At 55.0% G+C, this 25,424-nt stretch overlaps 1 protein-coding gene across 3 annotated transcripts in view; it reads left to right on the top strand.

Moving 5' to 3' along the window:
* The window catches only part of CTDSPL (CTD small phosphatase like), a 70,218-nt gene that overhangs the window by 31,454 nt on the left and 13,340 nt on the right, over window positions 1–25,424 (top strand). For 2 of the 3 annotated variants that reach the window (XM_043986061.1, XM_043986080.1), the window contains exons 2-6: window positions 12,536–12,690; window positions 18,095–18,127; window positions 18,237–18,398; window positions 22,212–22,313; window positions 25,138–25,194. In XM_043986061.1, the coding sequence (XP_043841996.1) occupies window positions 12,536–12,690; window positions 18,095–18,127; window positions 18,237–18,398; window positions 22,212–22,313; window positions 25,138–25,194 (509 nt within the window). The remainder of the gene's footprint in view (window positions 1–12,535; window positions 12,691–18,094; window positions 18,128–18,236; window positions 18,399–22,211; window positions 22,314–25,137; window positions 25,195–25,424) is intronic. The other variant, XM_043986070.1, reaches the window with a different exon arrangement.

Raw genomic sequence — 25,424 nt, 5'->3', positions numbered from 1 at the left:
GGCAGGTCTGCCCCTGCCCACGGGAACTTCCAGGCTCAGTCCTAGTGGAAGACGTAATGAAGATGGCCGAAAGGGCCTTTATGGGGGGAGAAGTCAGAAGACGATCCCAGAAGGCTGGATGTTTTTAGGACAAATCTCCCTGCCTGGGCAGAAGGAAAGGGGTAATGAACGTGCTCTTGGCAATGGAAGCCAATGGGAAGATGACCAAGAGGAAGTCAGGCGGGCTCACCAAGGCAGGGCGACAGGAAACAAGCAGCTTGTGTAAAGACGAGATTAGAAAGGCTAAAATGGAAATGGAGTCAGCCATCACTCCCCTGTAAGGAAAAAGGGAGACAGCACGGTGGGAGCCAAGCCTTCCCCAGGCCCCCGCACGCTGACCACCTTTGGCCGGTCTGAGCTCCAGTGAGGTGTGGCTGCTCCGACTGCCACCGAGGGGCAGCATGGGAAGGAGAGTCGCAATGGCCTGTACCGGCCCTCAGTGTTTAGGCCAACGTCTTAGAGCGATGGACCTTTTAACAAATCACACTGGTCCTCATTTCTAGCTCAGGTGCTAGACTGTTCTAGGCAGCTGGTAGCCTAGAATGACTGCTGTCCTGGTCCTGCTGCACAAGCGCTCTACCTGGAACTGAGTTCCAGTCTAGCCTCAGCTACTTAGCAGCTGTGTGACCCTGGGCAGCACACCTAAACACCATCTGCCTCGGGTACTAATAGCAGTACGTCCTTGGCGTCCTCTACGCCTGGCAGCTCCGATCGTTCTCAGTCTCTCCCTGGAGTAAGGCCCTGTTGAGAACAGTCTCTGGTTCTTGGGTCCGCAGCAAACGTTGGCGCACCAGGCCTCTGGAGCCCAGAATGGGAGCGAAAGCTTGGGGAAAGGTTTGGCTTTTGGGTTCCGTTTCTTTAATGGGCCCTAGAAAGCTGAATGGCTTCTGCAGGAAAACTTGATGGAGGTCCCTGGTTTTCTGTCTCATGTGAAGAAGCCCCCATGCCTCTCCCCTTCATTGACAAGACCACATGGGGAAGTGGGGAGCCTTCCCTTGCAGAGGGGCCCTTCCCCGGCTCTTCACGTCATTTCCTTCCCTTCTCATTCTCCCCCCAATCCCCATAGTGCTGCCCACCATACCGGAGGTCTTCCTGGGTCTTTATTCCCATGTGGCCCGAGTGGCCTCAGTCGCACTGAATGAGAGGCCTTGCCTGCATTCGCTCTCTCCACTTGTGCCTCATCCACTCGGGGATACTGACCCCCCCCCCATGCTACCTGTCAGCCCCTGCAATTTCACCCCTTTGGGCATCACGGTGTTGGATGATTTCTTAATAGGAAACATGGACGGAAGGAACTTGAATTCCCAGCCACTTGCCTCCCGATTAATTTTTAGAAGCCTCCCCTGCACTTCCTGCTTCTATGTGGCTCTCCCTTACAAATAAGCCCTAAAAATAGCCCTTCAAGCTCTCTGCCCTTCCTTTCTCCCACACGAGGCTGGCATGTTTGGCAGCCTCCTGCCCAGAGCTCTCCCCCTTTGCTGTCATCTTTGTTGTGCCCACAGAAGTCACTTGGGAAGGAAGCCCTGTTCCCTTCATCAAGGAGACCCACTGTGTGTGTGTGTAGATCATTTTGTTTATTTTGGTGGGGCAATGAGGGTTAAGTGACTTGCCCAGGGTCACACAGCTAGTAAGTGTCTGAGGCTGGATTGGAACTCAGGTCCTCCTGAATCCAGGGCCGGTGCTTCATCCACTGCGCCACCTAACTGCCCTGGTGTAGATGGTTTTCACAGAGGTTTTATGCGGGCCGCCCATAATCCCTTGCTGGACTTGGCAATGTGCTTGATTCTCTCAGTGTCTCCTCCTTCTGGCACCCTAGCCCTAAAGGCTCCAGTTTATGTGTGCGAGGCACTTTACAAATAGAATCCCCTCAGATCCTCAAAACATCCCTGGGAGGGCAGTACCTGGACGACCCCCATTTCATAGTTGAGAAAACTGAGGTGAGCAGAGGTGAAGTGACTGGCCCCGGGTCACTCAGCTGGGCAGTGTCTGAAGCCAGATTAGGGCTCCAGGCCCAGCTCTCTGGGGACCATGGTGCCCCCTGGCGGCCTCACCCGTGGTGCCTTCCAGAACGTGCCGCTAGTGCTGTGGGCTGTATTGGGGAGAAGTCAGGCCTCCAGAGGAAGGGGCCAGGCGTTCTGGGCTTCCTTCACGCAGGAGGGCACCATCTGGACCGGAAAAGTGGGGGTTGGGGGTCTCTAAATGACCCAAGAGTCCTAGAAATGAGGGGAGGTTTGAGGGGAGCAGCAGATGGGAGCAGACTGGGCAGCCAGTGCAGTCATTCCCCACAGAGCTGAAGAAGAGGGTCTCAGATGTGTTCATTAAGCTTCCGTGCGCACTTTTATTCTCAAGGCTGATCATCCTGGGAAGACTCTCAGCCATTTTAGTGGCGTCGTCTTGGGGAACACGTGTTCGGTGAAACAGAAACGATCCTGGCTTCGCTGTGGGAGTACGTTCAGCCCAGTTTGAGTGCCCCCTGGGAGTGTCCACACCGAGATAGGAGACCAGGCCGGGCGGCACTCAGCTGGGGAGCCATCCAAGCAGCAGATCCTAGACTGAGGGAGGCGGCCCTGGCAAAAAGCATGGCTTAAGCGATCCAGCTTATACACTGGATCACAGGGGATAGGGAGCCCACTCCCTTATTTTACAAATGAAGAAACTGAGGCATGGGATGGGAAATGACTTGGCCAAGGGCCCTACAGATATCTGGCCTACTTGAGACTGGAACCCCAGACCTCAGATCCTGAATCTGCGGCTGAAAGGGAAATTCTGTTTAGATTTTTTTCTTCTGAAGGTTTCAGGATTAGGGTTTATGTGAGGTCCCATTGGAACAATCAGGCAACTTTTACAAGTCTAAAGCTATATTCAATTCAGTTCAAACCACCAGATAATCAGGGTGCTCCCAACTGTGTTTCAGAGACAAATGAAATAACCCTGCCCTCCAAGAACTTCCATTCCACTGAGAAATTAAGGCCTGGAGCCAGGGCTGGCCTGGGATGGGCTTAGACAGCCTCAGCCTGAGCCAGGGCCCTTTCCAGGGTTCCTCCCTCACTGTGCTGGTTGACTCTGGGGAGGGGGTGAGAAGGCTGTGAAGAGGCTGAAGGAGCAGGTGAAGGAACACAGTCTGGGCAAAAGGAGTATGAGGGAAGAGCCTGGGCAGTGAACCCGGGTAGGGAAGTGCCTGTGCTGAACTAGTGCCTTGGACTCTAGGGTAAAGGAGGCGTGTGGGCAACAAAACATCCCTGGAGTGAGGTGGGAATAGAAAGTAAGTTGTCAAGCTCTTCAGGCTTTGGGATTCAGTTGCCTGGGAGATGGGCTTTCTCCTCATGATAGGCGATGAAAGCAATTTATCTCAGATGGATTTCTTCTGCACCTGGGAACCTGGGGGGATCCTGGGAGGAAAGTGTTTTCCAGAAAGGGTCCTTGTTCCCTGAAAGCCTTCCTGATCCTAGTCACAAGGGCCCAAGGTGCCTGTGCCACGTTCATGGAGACAGCTTTGTTCCTGTCCCTGGGAGGGAGTGGCCCACAAGGGTCATCTGGTCCCCTCTGCAGGTTATCCCTGCCTCTCTGGCCAGAGATGGAAAGGACAGAGGTTTCAGTGTGAAAACTTTGGGGGCAATGGGAAGCTAAGAAAAACAAGGCTGTATTGTCCCAGCTTTTCATCTAAAAAGGGGCCACTGATAATGAAACGGAAACCTAATCCTTTTTTTTTTTTTTTTTTTTGGTGAGGCAGTTGGGGTTGTGACTTGCCCAGGGTCACACAGCAAGTAAGTGCTTAATCCCCTTTTAAATACATTTCAGTGCTTTCAGGATCCATGAATGATCGAGGGTGGCCTCATTTTCTTCCCATGAAGATGGTAGCCCCTTGACAATGTAGTCAGTGGTCCTGAGGGGTTTCTGGGGCTGGACAGCTCCTCCCCTAGCGCCCACCTCTTTTCGTTTTGGCAGACTGAAGCTCAGCCAGGAGACTAGGGGCCATCACCAGATTTTTTTGTGGGGCATTGAGGGTTAAGTGACTTGCCCAGGGTCACAGCTAATAAGTGTGAAGTGTCTGAGGTCAGATTTGAACTCAGGTCCTCCTGACTCCAGGGCTGGTGCTCTATCCACTGCACCACCTAGCTGCCCCTCTGCAGCTTCTTCAAGGGCTGTTTGACTTGCCTCTCCTTCCTCCAGCCCCAGGGCCACAGTCACCCAGGCTCAGTCAGCCGAGGCCTCTTCTGACTCTGGTAGCCCCCCACACTTTTCCCCAAACAAGCTTCTCCTCCAGCTGCCCCTCTGAATCCTCCACCAGCTATCACCCCGCCCCCTTTTTAAAGAACGCTGTGCTTATTTGCCGTTTCATTCCTAAGAATTTTATTCTAAACTTAGTTTCAGCAACAACAGAAATCAAGGCCGTCAGGCAGAGGGCCATCGCCTTCAAACTCATGACATTTCACTAAAAGGAAGAAAAGCCCAAACACCCTGATAAGGAGCTTCCTGGACCACCTGCTTCTCTTTTCTCTCTGTGAGCTTAGCCCCCACCCCTTGAGAGCAGAACACGGATGTGAATCATCATCACTCAAGTGCGTGAGCTGGGGGGGGGGGGGGTCTTTACAATCAATCTGGCTCATCTGAGATTTTCTCTGCACAAGTCCCCCTTCCCCTGCAATTGTGTTTCTTTGCATTTTATTTTTTATTGGGGGGGGGGTGCAAAGCCCTTGAATAGGATCAAGTCCACCTGTTGTTTGTCTCTCTGCCAGATAAGCCTTTTTCATTCTGCACAATTGAGACAAATCTCTTCTTTTCTTTGTGATTTCTCCTCAGTGGATTTCTCTTTCCTCTATCCCAGTTCGTTGTTTCAGGTGAAGCTTCCTGTCATAGGCGGTGGCTGCTGGCGTGATCCAACTGCAGTCCATTTTCCCCCAGGAATGTTTCTTGGTTTTCTCCAGTTATTGGGCATTCTGGCCACCCTCCTCTTCCATACGCCATTGGCTTTTGTTCCGGATTCTCTGTTCTATCGACGAGCTCAGACAGGAGAGTTTCAACCCCTTCTGTGGGGGCCTGACAGGATGGGTCTCCATCCATTTGCCCCCAGTTTTTCTCCTTTATATCTGTCCCCATTCATTTCCTGCAGCGGAATCCAACCCAATGAGAACGTCACAGCTATCTTCATTAGGATGACAGGAAACATGTCAGTCGGTCTGAGCGGCTTCCGGGCATTAGGCCGTCTTAGCCGGACTCTGGACCCCTGGCCACTTCAAACAGAACACGGAGCACAGGGCCCCTCCCCACCCCCTCTGAGCGGCTGCTAGGGGCTTTTGTCTCCCCATTTTGCAGAGGAGGAAAAGCAGGCCAAGGGAGGGGAGTGACTTGCCCACAGTCCTGGAGCTGGTGTCAGAAGCCAGATTCAAACCCAAGGCTTCTGCCTCTGAGGCCAGAAGTATGTCCACTACGCTGGATGGATGAATAGGAGACTGGTACCCATCTGAGTACATTCAAAGCCGGCGGCTTCACCTCACATTTGTTTGGTTCTCTGTCTGTCTGTCTGTCTGTCTGTCTGTCTGTCTGTCTCTCTCTCTCTCTCTCTCTCTCTCTCTCTCGGCTCATGTTGGTTAGGTCAGTGCTATAGAGGAAGGCACATGATCCAGGCTTCACCCAGCATCCCTCTGTGTATGGCTAGAGCCATTGGGTCCTTTAAGTTTGGTTCACCTCATGGAGCTTCTGAGTGTGCCACGGTCTCTCCTTCCCCACAGAGAGGCTTATTTCCACGGCCTAGGGTAGTTAAGGCAAGTGAGGTCCTCCATCAGCTGAGAAAAGTGAAGGGGACTGACTCCTTCACAACATAGAGAAGGATCCCAGGTCCCGGGGGAATTGCTGTGGTGAGCAAAGGCCCCAGAGCCAGAGAAGGAACAGAGCCACTGAGAAACACGCAGACGTCAAGGAGGGCACCATCTTTCTCCCCCAGGTCTGGCTCCTTGGAGAAAAGATGATGACAGGTCCTGGAGTCAGGGCCCTGGCTTCGTGTGTGTAGTGACAGGGGAAGTGACCCTTGAGTGCAGAAGGGCCCCTGTGCGAGGGACCACAGCTGGACTGTGGGGGGCCTGACAGTAGGATCCAAAGTGAAACACAAAGAACAGGAGGCAAAGGACTAGGGGACGGCATTGCCTGAGGCTTTCAGAACGGCTGAGAGGCCAGGAGGTGAGGAAGAGCAAGGGAAAGAGCAAGGAGGGCATGTTTGGAGACTGGATCGCCAGTAGGCACAGCAGAGTCAGGGCAGGCTGGGGCGAGGGGCGGCCTTGAATGCTGTGGAAGAGAGCAAGGAGCCCCTGGCTCTCGTGGTACAGTCAGTGGGAAGTGCCCTGCTCTTGCCTCTGATGCACCTGCACTGCTGGCATGGCCCTGGCCAAGTCATTCAACTTCTTGGGCCTCAGTTTCCTCCTATGTCCAGGGAGGGGTCAGACTGGATGGCCTCTGAGGCCCTTCTCTGTGCCGGTCCAAAAGCCACATACAGACCCCTGCTGTGCAGTAAGAAACAGGTTGAGGGACAAATGCTGGAGAGCATGGAATATGAACTAAATAAATGAGTGTGAAGCTGTAGTTGACATTCTTCTCGATTGGCTCAGGTAGGGGATGGAGCCCTGGAATCCTTCCTTGGACACTTACAAGCTTAGTGCCACAGGCAGAACACTGGACCTCGCTGAGCCTCAGTTTCCCTATCTGTAAAATGAGAACGGTGTACCCTCCCTCCCAAGGTTGTTACAAGGCTCTGAGGGCTAAGTGCTGGTGACTTGAATAACAGGAGAGGGGCGAGGGCGTTCCTGGTGCTGGGGACACTTGAGCTAGTAATGTCTTGGAGCAGGCCAAGACCTCACTGGTACTCAAGGCTGCCACGCCAGTCATCTTGGCGTCTTGAGGACGCAGAGGAGCACGATGTTTGTCGGCTTTGTACCAGAACCCTTAGAACCAGTGGCCCTGGCCCCAGAGAGTCCCTGGGATGCGGAAGTCAGAGCTGGGCTGAAGGGTGCTGGGGCGGACCCAATGTACATTGTCCCTGGCCACTCCTACCCCCAAAGTTAGCTAACAGAAGAGCTACCTTAGGACTCTGCTGTTTTAAAAGGGCCGGAAGAAGAGGGTTGTTAAAATGTAACCCCAAAGAGTTGGTGCGTGACCGGGGAAGGAGGGAGTGGGGGGCAGCCAGCCGAGCAAATTCCTCCCCTGCCAGGTGGAGCCCCACCCCCAGTGTTTCAAATCAGGGCCCAGAAGGCAGCTTCTCAGCCACACTCCTCCATCCTCATGGATTCCTGAGGCCCCGTCTGCCTACAGCAGGCAGAGGGGAAGCTCCGAGGATCACGTGAGGGGGCAGCCTCCGTCTCGGCACTCCGCTCACTACCCATTCTAGACGAGGATCAGGCCATTTCTGTGGCAGAGTTCTCCAGGAAGGGGCACCTCGTGCCCGTGGAGTCGGGGCTTGAGCAGATTTCTGAAAAGGGGCCCAGCTCTTCTCAGTCCAGGATGACTTTCCTCAGTTGGAATGGATGCTTGAAAATTTCAGAGTCCCTGGGTGTTGTTGAACTTTGTGCTGTCTGCCTTTTTGTCCCTAGAGAGAAGAAAGGTTTATTTGTTTAGCCGCTCCTTTGGAGGGGGAAAGAATGTGATGTATGCGAGGACTGCCCAGAATTTCCTGTTCCAGACCCATTCCAAACCGCGGCCCTGGCAGCAGTTCTAGAGCAGCTAACTGGAGTCTTCTTCCACAGGGAAGAAACACTGCCTTCGGTGCCTTCGTACGGCCTGTGGCAGCGGTGGTAGGCCTGTGCTCAGCGCCTGGGGCTGTGACGAGGTGGCAGAGCTGCGGGTGCCCCTCCCATCTCTGTCTGCAGCCCCCGCCCATGTGGGTAAATGGAGTGGACTGGTCAGAGCTGTGCCAGTGTTTAATCTGATAACCTGGGCATCTGGAAGTGAGGGCATGAGGCCAGAGGCTGGCTGTGGCTTCTTTGGGTTGGCATCTGGGACATGGGGCTGCTTCTCAGTCCTCAGCTGATGCCTCAGCCACCCAGCCCATCCCAGGACTCTGCCTCCCGGATGCTGGTGTGTCCTCTGCTTGCTGAAGCTCGGCTCTGCGGGGCCAGATACTTGGTCGAAACAAATACCCACCTGACTGCTGGTGACAGTTTGGGTTACCTGAGAATGTGAGGTGCTCCTTTTCGCTTTGCTGGCTGCCAAGCTGTGATGTCTCTGTGGGGAAGGGAACGTGAGCACTTTGGGTGCAAAATGGAGAAGCTTCTGAAAGCTTGGCTATGACATGCTAAAGGCTCATCGGGGTGGCCTGGTGGTTTGGGCTCCCCAGGGGAGCTGGGCGGGATGGGGCGGATCATCATTTTATTGGAGATACAACCTAGGGAGGGGTCCTCTGAGGCCATCTGATGCCCACCCTCATTTGACAGAGCAGAGAAGTTCCTGGAGTTTTCCCAGGTCACACAAGCAGTCCCTGTCAGGGGCGGGATTTGAACCTTGCTCTTCTAAGTCCAAAGCCCCTGATATTTCCCCTGTATGGTGACGATCCTGGGTAGGTAGGGATGGCTCCAGAAATAGTTTCCATATCACAGCGTCAAGGAAGGGCCTGAGCACTTGCAGGCACCTGCCTCGCTCCGCTGGCCTGTGTCAGGTAGAAGCCCTCCTTGTGTGTCCCTGACAAGCAGGTGCTTCACCCGCACTTGAGGGCAGCCTGACCTGTGCTGGGACTGCTCTCCCTCAGGAAGCTATTCCCCAGCGCTGAGCTCCAAGCTTCCTCTTTGCCCTTTCAGCCCAAGCTTCAGGACTGCAGAAAGGTCTGCATAGCTGCCCTGGCCTGGCTCAGGGTGGCCCCTGGCTCCTGGAGACTAGGGGACTGCTCATCTGGGCCAGGTAGGAGTTCAAAGGGCCGTCTCATCCCAGAGGGGGTTCTGGTATGAGCACCTCCTCTGCTGCTCAGCCACATGGCTGCTGACACTCTGAGAGACACAGCCTCAGAGGCAGCAGGCCTGGCTGCATGACCCTGGACAAGTCTTCTGACTCACCCGTAACTTGGGCCTTTCTCTGAGATATCACCAATACAGAGGGGTTCCGACCTGCACCAGTGGAGGGAGCTGTGGCCCCCTGCCCCTTTGGGACCCTTGAGACGCAATGGGATGTGGGGTTGTGTCTTAAGACACAAGGAGGAACTTGTCCTCCCGGTTTATAAAGTGAAAGTAGTACTTGGTAGACCCACTTCTGGACCATCCTGAGCCCTGGCTGGGCGCTTTCATGCCGGGCTGGCATCTCTGTCTTGGGAAGAAAAGCCTTTGGTTTCTGGACCCAGCATGTCAACCACTGGAGCCAAACTGACTTCAGGGGAAGAATCTGGGCTTTGGGAGAATCACGTCATCGTTATTTGGAAATGCTCAGTGTTCACCTGGTCACTAGAATCCTTTTGAAACATTGGGCCCAGTGATGAAAATGATCAAAAGTGATGCGTTTGTCACGAGGGGAGGTTTGCAACGTGACGTCATCCAAGGCTCCTGGTGAGCCTGTGTGGTCTAGGCACGACAGGGAAGTCACTGTCCCTCTTTTACCAACGGGCAAACTGAGGCTCCCCAGGGGAAGTGACTTGTCTAGTCACGGTCAGAGGCAGGATTTGAACCCAGGTTTTCCTGGCTTCCAGGCAAGTGATGTAGCGGCTGCTACTGCTTTGGGTGGCCTCTTGTGGTCTCGGAAACTTCTCCCTCCTTTCCTGCGCCTATCAAGCAGGGCTGGTCTGGGAAGCCCCTGGCAGAGCTTCTGCCCTGCTGCTTGTCAGGCAGTTGCTGGGAAGGTGGCAGTTTGGGATTGTCTTTTCCCAGAGCTAATTTTGGGGCTCATTTGCATAGGGAAGGAAAACTTGTGGGCGCTGAGCTTCGGAGCCCTGGGGCGTTCTCTCCAGCATTCTGATTTGGTGGCTTGTGTAGGAGACGTGTCCCCGCATCACCCTTGACCCCGCGCTTCACTGAGCCCCCACAAGCGTGCAGAACACTCGCAGCTTGGTGGCATGTGCCTTTGTCCCCAAAGGTGGTAACAGTGACCATGGTGAGGAAAACAGCAGCAGCAGACATTTAGTGGTGGGCTTTGCCAAGGTGTGTGAGGCACCAGATGGCCAGACAGAAACTGTCCATCAGTGGGTGGGAGGTTGGACGGATGGAGTACAGGCACATGCATGTACGTGCATTTGTATGTATAGATGTGTTATCTATGTAGATGTTTCCATCTCTAGAACACACGTGTGTTTATATGTATCACAGGGATATGGATAGAGTGTATGTAGCTCTGTAGTATACAAGTATGTGCATCATGGGTGAGATATTTCAATCTCGGGTACATGCGTGTGTGTTTATATGTGCTGTATGTAGATATAGTCCATATACGTGTATTACATGTATCCTTAGATAAATAACTACATCGCTACATAATATGTGTGTGCAGTAGGCGTGCGTGTACTCATGCGTGCAAACACACGCAGTCTCCTGAGAAGCTTTGAACAAACCCGCCTGAGAAAGGCTGGTAGTTGGCACCAAAGCTTGCCCCGATGGTCAGCTCCTCCATGGCAATGGTGACTCTCATGGCGTGTGGGACAGAGAGTATGGGGGGGGGGGACTTCTCCAAGACAGCCACCATGTCCGTTCAGTGGCCCCATAACATCTCGTTTGCTTTTGTTCTTTGGCTCTCCCTGTCAGTCTGGGTTCACATCCCTAGCAACTGACACATTCTGGCTTTTGGGCATGTAACGGCTGTCCACGTTCCAGTTACCTGGGCACTCGTGTGCATACAGACTCATGCATGCATGTATGCACATGCACACACACACACACATACATTTTGCCAATCCCTAACATACATCCCTGCTGCCTTCCAGGGCCAAAGGATGCCCAGCCCTTCTCTCTCATCCACAGCAGGCCTTCACAGGTAGCATCTCTGGGCCCTGGCACAGATGTGATCCCAGCAAATGGGAACTGAGTGAATAAGCTGGGTATGATTATGAGAGCAGACTGCTGGGCTGTAAGGAATGACAAATGGGAAGAATACAGTGAATTATGGGAAAGACTCAGGCGAATGACATAGCCTCAGAACGACAGGATCCACAGAATGGTGTGTGTCTCTGTGCCTTTGGATTATAAGCCCTGGAGAGCAGGCATTCTCGGGTTTGTCTGGGCATTCCCCGGGCCTGGCGCGTCATTGGTGCTTCACCAATGCCTGCTGTTAGTTACTGCCTACAATGATTTTAAAGCATGGGTAAGAAGGGAGGGGAAAAGGCTTCCTGGAGAAGGTGGGCCAAGGTGAGACATTAGGCGGCACTAGGAAGGGGCAGGACTGAGGGGAGGGTGCTCCAGGCCCGGTCAGCAGACAGCCAGAGAAGAAGCCCAAAGCAGAGGCGTGGAGGGGTACTCTGGGCAGCCTCTCCCTCCTTCCATATCTTCCTCCTCTCGGTCACTAGCCTTCATCTTCAGCTGCAGCCCCTTACTCACACAACAGCTCCATTCACCAGATGCGCTCGGGCCCTTGGCACCTCTTGCCTGGACATGGGCATGGTCTTCAAAGCGGCTCCTTGACCCGAGGCTCCTCTCTACCTCCATCTGTCCTCTACTCTGCTGTTTGACCCTGGCCCCTTCCCCCTGCCCGGTCTCACTGACCCATGGGCCCAGCTCCTCAGGGTGGCACGCCAGGCTTGGCCTGGGCTTGGCTGGGCTAAGCCTTCTCCCTTCCTTCCTGGCCGGAGCTTGCACACACTGCTTCGATACTGTTACCTGTGTATCCGTTGTGTTTTACCGTGTGCATTAAAAATGTTCGGAGCCCGTGCAGGGGCCAGCCCTGCTGGCCTGCTTCTTGTTCCTTATCTCCAATGACATTTTTGGTCTGCGGGCCTTCACCCTGGCTGCCCCCCAGGTCTGGAGTGCTCCCCCTCCCTGTGGCTGCCCAGCCCCGCTGCTTGTGCTTTCCCTAACATTGTACCCATCCCAGTGGATGGTTTGTCCTCCATTGGAAGGGGAGCCCTTCGAGGATAGGGACTGTTTTTGACCTTTCGTAACATTCCCAGCCCTCAGTCCTGTCCCCGGTCTACTGTGTGCACCAGTTAGTGTTGATTTCATGTGTGAGGATCCTGGTCCCTGGGAACAGACACTGGAACAACTTCTGTCCTCTGCACAGAGGGGTGGGGGACGCTGGGGGCAGAATGGTGCATACATTGTCTGAGGCGAACACTGTAATTTGGGTTGGGCTTTGTTTAACTGCTTTTTTCTTGTTACAAGGGAGTTTTCAATTTGGGGACTGGCTGGGGGGGAGATGTGGCAGGGAGAGGAGGTCTCCCAGAATGACTGGTGTGAAAACAAGGAATCACGAGCCCTCCTCTTTGTAGCAAGTGCTCCCAGGAGCCCACAACTCTCCTTCGGGTGGGCTGTCCCCCCTGGGTTCTGGGGGGCCCCTGGGCCCGAGCCGGCTTCCTCAGACCTCTGTGTTCCTTGTCTCTCTCCTCCTGCAGTGTCCCAGAGCAGCATCAGCCTGAAGAAGCAAAGAAGCAGAAGCATCTTCAGCTCTTTGTTCTGCTGCTTCCGCAACTACAATGTTGACACCACAGCCATCCACAGCACCAGCGTGCTGCCCCCGGTGGTGGAGGAGAACGGGGGCCTTCAGAAGGTCAGTCCTACCTGGAGCTCCTAAAGTAGGCTCAGAGGCCAGAGTAGGAAAGAAAGGAGGCAGAAAGGCCTGGTCCCAGGCCCTGGTCCTTGGCCCCCAGCCCCTGGCCCCTGGTCCTTGGCCCCTGGTCATTGGCCCTCTGCCCCTGGTCTGTGGCCTCTAGTCCTTGGCCCCTGGCCCTTGGCTCCTGGTCATTGGCCCCTGGCCCTTGGCCCCCAACCCTCAGCCCCTGGCCCTTGGCCTCTGGCCCCTGGTCCTCAGCCCCTGGCCCTGGCCTCTGGCCAAATGTTCAGGAGTTTCAATGAATTCCCGAATTTAGAAGCGAATGTTCCAGGAGCTTGAAAGGGTTCCCTCCCCGAGGAGAGAGTTCCCCTCCTGCTCATTCTTCCTGCCTTAGGGTCTCAGAGCTTGCAGTAAATTTCCATTCCTCCAGTTTCTGGGAGTTGGAAAATCCTGAGATGATTGAGTTGCTGAGACCAACCTGCTGGGGGTGGGGGGGCCGGGTTGCCCAAAGAGTCTGCCCCTGCAGGTGGCGGGACATCCCCTCCCACTGAAATACGAGGCTGGGCCCATTTTTTGTTTTCTTGCTCAGCCGAGACTTCTGGGAAGTTCCCTGGGCACAGTGAACAAGGTTGGGTTCTAGTGATGGCTGTCTCTTCTCCTAAGTAACTATAGTTCCCAGTCTTTTTGGGGGGGTGGCACACCGTCCTCCTTCAGATTGGTGGGGTTTTCCAGAAAGAAGCTCTGTCAGGTCAGAGCGAGAACGCGCCACCCCATGCCCGACAGAGGCAGCCCCGGGCAGCTGCCAGTGAGAAGAGTCTCAAAGGGTGCAAATGCTTTCCCTTCTTGATGCCTGTCCTGTTCATGTGTGGGCAGCTCAGTCTTCAGAGGGAGGTGGCCGCAGGAGCATTTTAGGAACACAGAAAAGCTGTGTTTACCAAGAAGGAGGGAGTTCATGCTTACAAGGAGATGCTTAGGGAAAAGAGCACTGACATAGACTTGTGTGTCATTGGAATCTCAACTGGTAGGTTTAAAAAAGTATAAGTCAGGGGCAGCTAGGTGGCGCAGTGGATAAAACACCGGCCCTGGATTCAGGAGGACCTGAGTTCAAATCTGGGCGCAAACACTTGACACTCACTAGTTGTGTGACCCTGGGCAAGTCACTTAACCCTCATTGCCCCGTCAAAAAAAAAAAAGTATAAGTCATAATTCTGTCTTTGCGGACATCTAGAGAAAAGGAAGCCTTTCTGATGATTGCAGAATTTTCCGCATGCTCTTGGTCTTAAGCATCATTGTATTAAGTAATCGCATAGAGCTCAAAATACCAGGATACTTCGCTGACATCTCCATCGCTTGGAAACAGATTGTTCTAAATATCCACCATGGAAAAACAAAATGGATAAAAACCACGGATTGTTCCTGGGCTGGGTATCCTTCAGTCTTCCATTGCTGTGGTTACTTGAATGAGCAGGGCCCAGAACCAAACAGGAAGACATAACCCCATTGCATCTGGGAAATTGCCCATGCTCCTATTGATTCCAAACTGCCAACTTCTCCAAGTCTGTGCACCAGTATTCTGCTGGTAGAACAGCCACGTGGCTGTGAATCATGGAACGTCACCGTCTAGGGAAAGTCCAGATGACAAAGGCCCAGAGAACTGTAGAGGCTCGTGGGGAGTGCAGGCAGCCGGCTTCCAGTGCCCAGGTGCAGCATGTGGGGAAGAACAGGCATTAGGGACTTATACCTAAAGGAAGCAGGTGGTCATCACAGAGCAAGGAAGAGAGGCAGCAGATGGCCAGGGACAAGAGTCAGTGGGAGCGCAAGCAGGTGGCAGGATGACCATCCGGAGGAGTCGTGACCCAGCCATGGGCTCTGTGCACATCTCTGAGGGCCTGGAGGCAGACCCGACAAGGCCAGGGTAGGCATGAGCTGGCACTGCTGCACCAGGGCTCTTCCTGCCCGGGATCTTGGAGAGGTCATAGGGCTTTCAAGCATTTCTGATGCAAAGGCCAGCTAAAAAATATTTTTGAAATACAAAGACAAGAGTCCAGAAAAAACTAGAGAAGCAAATCTCTTGGAGCATGTGGAAGGGCTGTCTGACAATGTTGTGCTAATATGCTACGGGAGGAGAACCAAGTTTTCTTTAAAATCTTTGAAAAGGTGGGGCAGCTAGGTGGCACAGTGGATAGAGCACCAGCCCTGGATTCAGGAGGACCTGAGTTCAAATACGGCCTCAGACACTTGACACTTACTAGCTGTGTGACCCTGGGCAAGTCACTTAACCCCCATTTCCCTGAAAAAAAAAATCTTTGAAAAGGTATAGAATGTGTTAGATAAGAAAAGCAAGGGGGTGGGGAGAGGCTTGGCCCTGGTCTGTGGGCTTAAGAGGGGAGGGGGAGAGAGCAGAGCTGTGTAGAAAAGAAGGCAAAGGTGACCCTGCTTCTACAGGATTAAACACACACTCAGAGTTGGGGGGAGAAATATATACAATTTAGCTGGAAAAGGGGGATGGGGGGCGGACGGAAGGTGGGTTAAGAGGGAGGACAATACCTGGCAGGGGATGCTCATGACCAAAACAATCACCCTGATCCTGGGGGCTAAAGGAGGGGAAACATAGACTCTGGTTCCCAGAATGGCTGAATAGCTTGGCGTGTGTGAATGGGCTGGAAGAGCTGCCGTCAGGGATGGCACAGAGAGGTGATCGCAGAAAGGCCTGGGCAGTGGGAAGTCACTCCAAGGAAAGCCCCAGAACAGCCGCATACAGCTCGAGCAATATGAGAGAGGAGATGAGCTTGGAAAGCTTTAGAACCAGAGAGACCGAGAGCCCCTGGAGTGACAATGAGAGCTCCCAATATGCCATAGGAGGGACTGAGAGCTCCCAGAGCTATGATGAGAACACTCAGTGGGGGCAGCTAGATGGCGAAGTGGTTAAAGCGCTGGCCCTGGATTCAGGAATACCTGAGTTCAAATCCAGCCTCAGACACTTAACACTTACTAGCTGTGTGACCCTGGGCAAGTCACTTAACCCCCCATTGCCCCGCAAAAAAAAAAAAAAAAAAAAAAATTTAAAAAAAAAAAAAAAAAAAAAAAGAACACTCAGTGGCCAGAATAATCAGAGCACACGGTGGAGGGCACAGCCCTATAATAGTGCCCAGTGCAGCGAGCTGCCCCACCTGCAGAGGAAGCCAGGACGGCTCTTGGCTGACAGGACAAACACCAATCAAGTTTGGAGGCTGAGCAGATTCCTTTTTTACCTTTACTAAGATGGCCTGCCGTGCCCTTGAATCAGAGGCAGGGAGTTCTCATTCTGAAGTCCCAGGGGCACAGTTCTGCCTGGGGCTCATGAAACCCTGCCTGGATCTGATTGGAAACTCCACAGAGTAGAAGAGACTTCTCTTTGCTTTTTTTTTGGTCCCAACTTGGGGTTTTATTCACATGGGAACTCCCTCCCCAACACCAAGCCGCCGCTGCTCGGCAGTGTCCTTAAGGAGCACCTCGGGGTGCTGTGCCCTGGGTCACCAGCTCCGCATGTGACAGAGGTACGGCTTAAACCCAGGCCTCCCTCCACCTGTGCTGTCTGGCCTGCAAACAAAAGCACCTTTTAGGGGGCCTGGGGGAGCACGGGGCAGAGCAGGGAGGGTAGTGGAAGCCCCCCTGCCTGTTTCAGTCACCTGGAGTCTGTTACTGAGAGAGTTCGGTGGGAAGGGAGACTGCTGCTCCCAAATGCGGAGCCCAAGGCTTGGGAACCTGCCTTGTGCTCACAGGCTGTGGCCAGGGCTGGCCTCGCCCTCGGGTGCAGAGGCAAGGCACAGCACACCAGGAAGGCTCCTGAGTGGGAGTAGCTGTGGACCCAGGGCCTGCTGCCGAGGCAAATGGGGAGAGCCCTGCAGGCCATGGCCACGGATGGGGTATGGCCACCCCATCTTGCCACTGAGGAGATGTGGGCACTGAGCGAGGAAGCCCCGATCGGCACCAATGAGCATCCCTGCTTCCTCTGCTCTGGAAAAGGGAAGCTCCCCAGCCTTGGGGAGCCTGAGCTGGCCGGGCAGGAACCCCTCCGCCCTCCCTCACTCTAGAACCAGCCTTTGAGCTCACGTGTGTCTAGGCCCCGATGAGGCATTTGGGCATTGTATGGGGTGGGGTGGGGGGCTCAGGACCAGGGCCCCAGAATCCTGGTTTCTGGGCCTGGGCCTACCTCTCACTCACTATTTGTGCGACCTTAGACAAGCCATCTGATCTCACTGAACCCACAGGATGGTCACACGGGGAGGGGGGTGCTCAGAGGGTCTTCCAACTCTTCATGTTTACACAACAGCAAGAGAAGAAGGCCACTGGCTGTTAGTTTCTAAGGCTATGACTAGACTGAGGCCCACTGTCTCTTCTTCTGGCCCGGGGGGGGGGGGAGGCGGGGCTCCAAGGGGGGCTCCCAGGGGCCAAGGCAGGAGGCTGAGGTGGGTCAGACCACTCCAAAGTCTTGTTAGGGCTCAGAGGGCCCTCAAACTCTCCCCAAAGAGTGCAAGGTGACATGCTTAGGAACCACTTTGCTTTTTCACAAGTGTTCAAGCTCTTGAACCCAAAGGCCTGAGGCCCCGACCAGCAGAATTTAGAAGGGTTCAGCCCTTGGCAGGAGGTGAGGATTCCCATTAGCCAGCCTCTCCTCAAGTGGGGAAGGGTCACAGGGCATTGGTGCTGGGAGCCCGGCTGAGGGAGGGTCAGGGGAATGCCTGAGGAATGGGTGATGCAGGCTCCAGTGCAGGGAGCCAGCCTGAGCGGGGGAGGGCCAGGGGTGGGGGCCTGGAGCCAGGATTGGCAAAGCCCCCCCCCCCCATCTTCCTGAGAACCTCCCAGCCTCTGGGGCTGAGGAAAGGGGACCACTTTTTAGAGTCTGCCTGGACAGTGTGTCCCTCCCTCCCTCTAACCCAGATGGTCCCTTGTTTCCCAGAGCAGCCCCAGGTGGGCAGGAGCTGAGGGGGTCACTTTGTCCATCCCCCTGCCTGTGGCAGCCCAGGCCTTTTCCATTCAGCTCCCTCTGAGGGTCACCTCTTGGCTTCTCTTTCTGACTGTGGGAAGATTTGGCTTTAATCTCCTCTGTCAGCCCAGAGAATGTCAAGGTTGTCACGTTTTTTATCGAATTGCTGGTGCTTGGTTTTCCCTGTCCAAAGATCCTTGACTGCTGCTCTCTCCCCTCCCTCCCCTCCTCTCCTCTCCCCCCTCCCCTCCCCTCCTCTTCTCTCCCCTCTCCCCTCCCCTCCCCTCCTCTCCTCTCCCCCTCCCCTCCCCTCCTCTTCTCTCCCCTCTCCCCTCCCCTCCCCTCCCCTCTCTCCCCCTCCCCTCTCCTCTCCCCCCTCCCCTCCCCTGCAGCTGGCCTGCTGGGTAACCAAGCTCTTGTCTGTTCTCTCCACAGGGCGACCAGAGGCACGTCCTCCCCGTACCAAGCGTAGGTATCTCCCTCCCATTGCTGGGCATACTTTCTCTGAGCCCCCCCCCCCCACTCCCCTGGCCGGCTGGCTCAATGGTCTGTGACGTGGAGCTGTTGTTTTAAACAGGGCCAGGAAGTCCGCCAAGTTCGGGAATCAAAGCCCGCCCCGGGGCCTGAGGGGCCACTGACCTCGCCACAGCCTCGGCCTCACCCTGCAGACAGGCCGGGCCCTCTTAGCTCTGGGGGCCCCCCACAAGAGGAAACTAAGGAGGCAGCACTCAAGAGACAGGCCAGTGATGCCGGGCCCCCCTAGAGGGTGTGTCCCCGAGGTGTCAGTGCCCCAGGGGCCCTTTGACCTGACTCCAGGCTGGGCCTCAGCTCCCCTCCCCTGAGTTCCTGGTGAGGTCAGGGCCCGAGGGGCTAGGCAGCAGCACTCACTGGCTGTGTGACCCTAGGCAAGTCCCGTAAGCTCTCTGAGGCTGTGTCTGCTGCTGAGTGGGAAAGAGGGCCCTGGGGTGTTTGGGCTCCCAGGGCAGCCGGCAAGGTGAGCCCATAGCACAGCCCTGATTTCTTTAGGCCTGGGCCATGGGCGCCCACGGTGTGGGCCAGGGCACCCTCAGGCTCCATATAGACATTCTCTTTCTCCTCCTTATCACCAGGGCCAGGGTCAGACCTGGGGGAGCTCCCAAGGGAGCAGGTTCCCTCTAGCAGTGTGGTCACTCAGCCATTGAGCTCGGGGCTTCTGGCTCTAAAGCCGCCCCTCTCCCCTGGGCCAGGCTGCCCTGCTGCCGCGGAGCTGATCAGCCTTGCTGCTGAGAGCCCATGAGGCTGTCCCTGCACATCTCTGGGCTCTGAGTGAGGAAGATGGGCGGTGTTTGAGGCCCCTCCCTGCCCCATCCTGGCTGTGTGACACGGGCCGAGTCACCACCCATCCTGGCCTCAGTTTCCTTATCTGTAAGATGGGAAGGCTGTGTGACCTTGGGGGAGCCCACTCATTCCCTTGGCCTCTGGGGAGTTGGACTCGGTGGTCTCTTGAGATTCTTCTGGCCCTAAATCTGTGATCCTGTGTCCGAGCTCTGTTACTCACCTCCCTAGATCTCCTAAGAGACGTCCTTCCACGCTGGACAGGGGCCTCTGAGGGCCTTTTCAGGCCGAGGTCCGTGATCCTCTGGGGCTAAACTCAGAGATCGGATGAGGTACAGCCACTCCTGGGGACTCTGGGTGTGGGACCGGCTCGGCTTTCCCCCGACACTCTGGGAAGTCTGCTGCCTAGGGGTCTGCTCACAGCTCAGAAGCTGGCTGGCTTGGCTGTGATGGCCTTGTGTGCCCCAAGGACCCCAAACGTACAGGCAGATTCCCGTGAATCCCTTCAGCCCAGAGAATTTAAAGTAATTTAAGGCCAAGAAGCTCCCATCCTGTCAGATAGAGCACTTAGTAGCCACCTTTCAGAGGATTAATGGCACACGCAAGGGAAGGGGGGTGGGGCAGACATTGGACTTTACCTGCTTTTCCCTTCTCCCTCAATGCAAAATCAATCAAATTCTGAAGGTTCGCTGTGGCCTTCTTCTTCACCTGCCCTGACAATAGTGTAGAGAGCCACCTCTGCAGTGTGTGTGCACACGCGTGTGTGTGCAAGTATGTGCACACGTGTATATGTGTGACTGTGCTTGTGTGTATGTGTGTGCACATGTGTATATGCGCACATGTATATGCATTGTGAGAGTATGCACAATGTGCGAGCGTGTGTTCATGTGTGTTTGCACAAGTGCATATGTATGTATGAGCATGTGTGCATGCATGAGAGCAGTGTGTGTGTGTGTGTATATCTCCATCTCCTCACAGTGTGGTGATATGCCATGGAAAAACCTCTGGTGGTGAGTGGAAAATCCCTCAGGGGTGACCACAGTGAACAAAAGCTCAGGGCCGCACCAGCAGCTTTCAGGCCAGGCCCATCCACTAGACATTGCTTCAGCAAGGCCAAAGGCTTTGGAGATGATGCTGCCACCACGGGCCGGCCCTCCCCTCTCTGAGAGCTCACCGAGTGGCTTCTGTGCCCCAAAGAACATGTCTATAGACCCTCTGCCTCCAATCTCCAATGACCACACGTAACCTTGTTCTTGTGGATGAGCTGTCAGCGTTGCCTCATTTAGGGCCGCGGGGGCATCCCCAGGGCTCACAGCGGGAGTGCACCGTGCTGGATGCCAGCGTCTCAGCCGCCGCTGCTCCTGCCCCTTCATCCAGGGCATTGCCACTAGTGAGCAGGATCCCTCAGCAGCCGGAGGCCCCTCCCTCACAAGAGGCCGGCTCTTGCGATCATCTGGATGTTGGGCCTAAATCGTCCTCTTGGTGACCTCCCCCACTGCTGGTGGCTCGACCCTCCAGCTCACTGCCTGGTCTGTCTGAGCTAAAGGACCAGCTTCCCTGGCAAATCAACAGGGGCAAGCAAACAGAACAAGGCCTTCTGGCTAGCAGGGCTTGGGGTCACGCTGGACATTCTCCACCACCAAGGCAGAAGAGACCCTGAATCTAGTCCAGCCCCTTCATTTCAGAGATGGGGAAGCTGAGGCCAGAGAGACTAATGACTGGCCCAGGATTGCACAAGTATTGGTGCCTACCAGATTTGGCATTCGAAGCCGCCTCTTCTCTCGCCAGGTCTCCTGCTCTTCTTCCTTCACTCAGACAAAATGATAATGACTGGTAACCCTGGGAGATAGAAGGGACAAGAGTTTTCTGCCCCATTTTAGGATAAAGAAACCAAGGCTCGGAAGTGAAGGGACTTGCCCTGAGTCACACAGTTCTTAAGAGTCAAACACTAGGGCCAAAGGACCCCTGCAGGTTCTGTGCCCTGGGCCCCATGGGACGGATTGCCCTACTCTCTTCCCACAGCTGTCTGGCCTGGGATGGTCACAAACCAGGCTCCAAGTGTGTGGGGACATCTGAAGGCCCTCGTCCTTTTCGTCTCGGGTCCAGAGCGGCTGGTTGGTCTGGCTCAGGGAGCCAGAGCCTTCTGGAACCTGCAGGCTTAGACAGTAGCTCATATGAGGAGTGTGCCCCCCCATGGAGAAGCTGAGCTCGCTTGTCACAGGTACACAGGGCAAGGGAGCCTGGTCCTGTTGGTCGGCAGAGGCCATTCTCAAGAGTCTTCAATGAGATTTCCCAGGCCCTTGAACGCTCACTTTGTAGGCCTGTGTGTGCGTGTGTGTGTGCGTGTGTGTGTGCGTGTGTATGCACATGTGTGTAGATATGCGTGTGTCTGGTACGTGTATACATGTACTGTGTACATGTGCACGTGCTGGTGTGGATCTGTGTGTGCACACATGTATATCTGCATGTGTGTGTGTGCACATGTGTGTAGATATGCGTGTGTCTGGGTACATGTATACATGTACTGTGTACATGTGCACTGCTGGTGTGTATCTGTGTGTGTGCGTGTGTGTATGCACATGTGTGTAGATATGTGTGTGTCTGGGTACGTGTATACATGTACTGTGTACATGTGCACATGCTGGTGTGGATCTGTGTGTGTACACATATATATCTGCATGTGTGTGCGCGTGTGTGTATGCACATGTGTGTAGATATGCATGTGTCTGGGTACATGTATGCATGTACTGTGTACCTGTGCACATGCTGGTGTGTATCTGTGTGTGCACACATGTATATCTGCATGTGTGTGCGTGTGCATGCACATGTGTGTAGATATGTGTGTGTCTGGGTACGTGTATACATGTACTGTGTACATGTGCACATGCTGGTGTGTATCTGTGTGTGCACACATGTATATCTGCATGTGTGTGCGTGTGTGTATGCACATGTGTGTAGATATGCATGTGTCTGGGTACGTGTGTACATGTACTGTGTACATGTGCACGTGCTGGTGTGGATCTGTGTGTGCACACATGTATATCTGCATGTGTGCATGTGTCACCGTCTCGGGTGACCACAGGCAGAAAGGGGCTAGTGTGTGTGCTGTGCACAGCAGTGATAGAGTGACCCCCCCCAGCACAGCAGCAGTAGGGTGGACATGGACTTGTTCTGGTGCTGCTCAAAGCAGGAATGTAGCCGGGGGTTATTTCACTGCTGTATCTTTCTCTCCCTTTAGCCATCAGCTCAATACCTCCTCCCAGAACTGAAGTTGCCTGACTACGGCAAGAAATGCATGGTTATCGACCTCGATGAGACCTTGGTACACAGCTCCTTTAAGGTAAACAAGAAAGCCAAGAAGTCTGTGCTCGGGCTTGTGGGGTGGGGGCCTGCGAGAGGCCCAGGGTGCATCAGCCCCACCTGTGGCTTCCCCAGCCCAAACCCAGGGGCTCCTAACTCCAGGAGCTCAGTCTGTCCTGTGGGAAATAGATGTCAGCGGGCCGGCTGCTGCTTGGGAGTCTCCTGGGACGCCCTTCTGCTGTTTGCAGATGGCTGTGGCCTGGTCACTGGGGGCCAGGATTGCTCAGCCAGCTCCAAGGGTGACCCCCAGGTGAGTGGGGATTTCCTAGTTTTATTACGATTTGGATTTTTGAACCTCTTTTCTCGGAGGAGCCAAGGGCACGTCCCTCGTCATCATGAGCATCTGGGTGAGGCGGCCTCTGCTGGGCTCACAGGCACCCTACCCTTGGTCCCCCAAAGAAAGCCCCCTGGGAAGAGGTGGGCAAGCTGAGGAAAGCCATCGGCTCTGGCCTAGGGCCTTAGCACGATGAGGTCAAAGGGGAGAGGAGGGATGGGCAAGAGCCACGTGTTGGGCGGCTTCACAAACCATGATGAAGAAACTGGGGAGAAGGCCGGAGAAGGAGGGCCTGCTCCGGGCCTGGTGGCCTCGCCCGAGTTCTACCCATGGAAATTCCCCGTCTCCCCGACTGGGGATCCCTCACCGCGGCTTCCCCCAAGCGGGCCTCCTCAGCGGCCAGCCCAGCAGATGGGCTCCGTTCCTCGCTGTCAGAGCTGCCGAGCAGGCCCCTGAAAGAAGACCGAGTCCCGTGAGCCTTTTCCTGGGGCCCACTCCTAGCAGAACAAAACCCTCTTTGCTCCCCCGACACAGGAAAGCGCTGGTCAGAGCAGGGACCCAATGACCACAGCCTGCACCAAGCAGTTACTGTTTCCCTTTGAGCCTTGGGGATGTGAGAATGATAGGCTGGCCCCAGCTTGGCCCCGGGTGCCATAGGAGGCATTGCTCCCTGGATCCCTCAGGGGGCGTCACTGCTGCCCACAGGCCAGAGACCGCAGGGCGGGGCCTATAGACAGGATCGACCTCCCTGAGCCATCCTGGCCGACTGGGAGAAATAACACTGACCCCCCCCCCCAAGGCTGTGGGAAGGGCTTTTTAAAAGGAGCCGCCAAAGGTCCCAAATACCACTGAATTGTCCCTGCCCAAGGGGAGTGGCCCCTTTGTCCTTTCTTCCCACAGCCTTGAGGGGCAGGGCTGCTTGACCCTCCTTCAGCCAGCACCCACAAGACTCTGAGGCCGGGGGCTGGGGTGCTAGCTGACCCCCCCGCAGGCCTCTCAGGGCAGGTGCCTGCGTTTGCAGGCTTGGGGTTTTTCCTTTTTTGTAGTCATGAATCTTTATTCTCTGGTAAGACAAAAACAGTCTTTTTGCATTCCTGTTGGGGTGGGGTTCTTGCTCCCGGGGCTCAGCTGACTGCACTAATCTGTGTCTGATGAGGGTTCAGAGCTTCCTGCAGGCTGGGGAGAGCCATGTTCTCTAACTAGCTTGGGGGCAGTCACCCTGGAGCTGCAGGTGACCAGAAACATCTGGTCAGTGCCCGATCCTGGCAGGGGGGCACTCACCGTGCCAAAAAAGGATCTGATTAGAACCACCCCTAACAATGTAGGAATGGTGGGGGTCCGAGTTGGGACCCCCAAGTCGTAAGCATCTGCTGATAGTCAGAGGCTGATGGGCCCCGATGGCCAGGCCAGGCCTCACCAGGCCTCTTCCCATCCTGTACTGGGCTTGCCCCATGTAGCTGCTCCACACCCAGTGCCCCCAGGGATTCACTGGGGCCTCCGAAGACTAAAGAGCCCATTTCATCTTCAGCCATGAGCATCCCTTTTCTCCTCACCCCCACCAACCCAGTCTCCTTTGTACGAGAGCCAGAGGGCACAGACTCACCAGCGCTTTGCTTGGGGATTGTCCTGGCTGGTGGGGGAGCATGTTATTTGTAAACATTTGTCTACAAAAGCTCTTCACCCTTGTGCCCAGGGCATCCTAGGCAGCCCATGGAACCCAGCAAAGCATTCATCACTCAGAAAGTCAATCAGCAAATGTTCACATATTAATCACCTGCTCTTTGCAAGGCACTGTTTAACGAAGGGACCAGAAAGGACACAAATGATTGGGATAGAGAGGGGGAGGGGGAGAGAGAGGAGAGGGGGGAAAGAGGGAGGAAGAAAGAAAAGAAGTAAAGAGGGATGGAAGGAGGGGGAGAGAGATAGAAAAGGGGGAGCGCAGCAGGTTGGGGGAGGATATTCCGGGGTCTGAGGGAGGCTTTGAATCCTGTCCTTGTCTACACCTGTTCTAAGGAGCTGAGCCAATCCACAGCACGCTTCTGCAGTGACTCAGGCTATTCCAGACATGCCCAGCTTCTGAGGGCACATGCCATGGGGAGACTGAAATCCCCTCTATCAAGAATAGGAGGGAGACATCTTTGGAGGCCAGGAGATCTGGATCCATGTGTCACCTGTGGCACGTCCTGCCTGTGGAATTGAACCAGTCCTTGACCAGTCCCCTGGGCAGCTCCCAAAGCCCAGAAGTAGCAGAAAACCTGGCCCCATGAGTCGAGGAAAGGCCTTCCACCCTGCCAGCCACAGGTTATGGGGTTAAAGCTGCATCCAGTTTTGCTCCTGCAAAGTTGAGAAAAGGATCAGCAAAACGTTGAGTAAAACCTCAGAACAAACGCCCTGACTGGGTGGAGCCTCTCGCCCACCTCTCAGGGCAATCAGCCCTTCCCTTCTAGGGGATGCCCAGTGTGCGGCCTTGTGCGGATGTGGGTGGCTCTGGGCCCTTGGGAAACACTGATCTTTTTCTCGTTCTCTCCAGCCTATCAGCAATGCTGATTTTATTGTTCCGGTTGAAATCGATGGAACCATACATCAAGTAAGTACCAGTGCTGGGCAGTTGCCTGAGCAAGGTTTCTCATAGAATGTGATGCTCGTGGAACATTGTCGCCCCAGCACACACACACACATGCACACGCACGCACGTGCACACACATTTCTGGGCACCTGTAGCAGCGGTGCCCTCTCCTTGGGCCCGCCGGCCCAGGCCTTCATCTGCCTGCTGGTCCCCATGCATGGCTGGCTACCTGCCTCTCTTTCCCTCCTGAC

This window comes from Dromiciops gliroides, chromosome 1 (assembly GCF_019393635.1).
Source record: "Dromiciops gliroides isolate mDroGli1 chromosome 1, mDroGli1.pri, whole genome shotgun sequence".
Lineage (NCBI taxonomy): Eukaryota > Metazoa > Chordata > Mammalia > Microbiotheria > Microbiotheriidae > Dromiciops > Dromiciops gliroides.
Note: the sequence above shows the minus strand (reverse complement) of the source record. Positions and strands in the feature narration are given on the sequence as shown.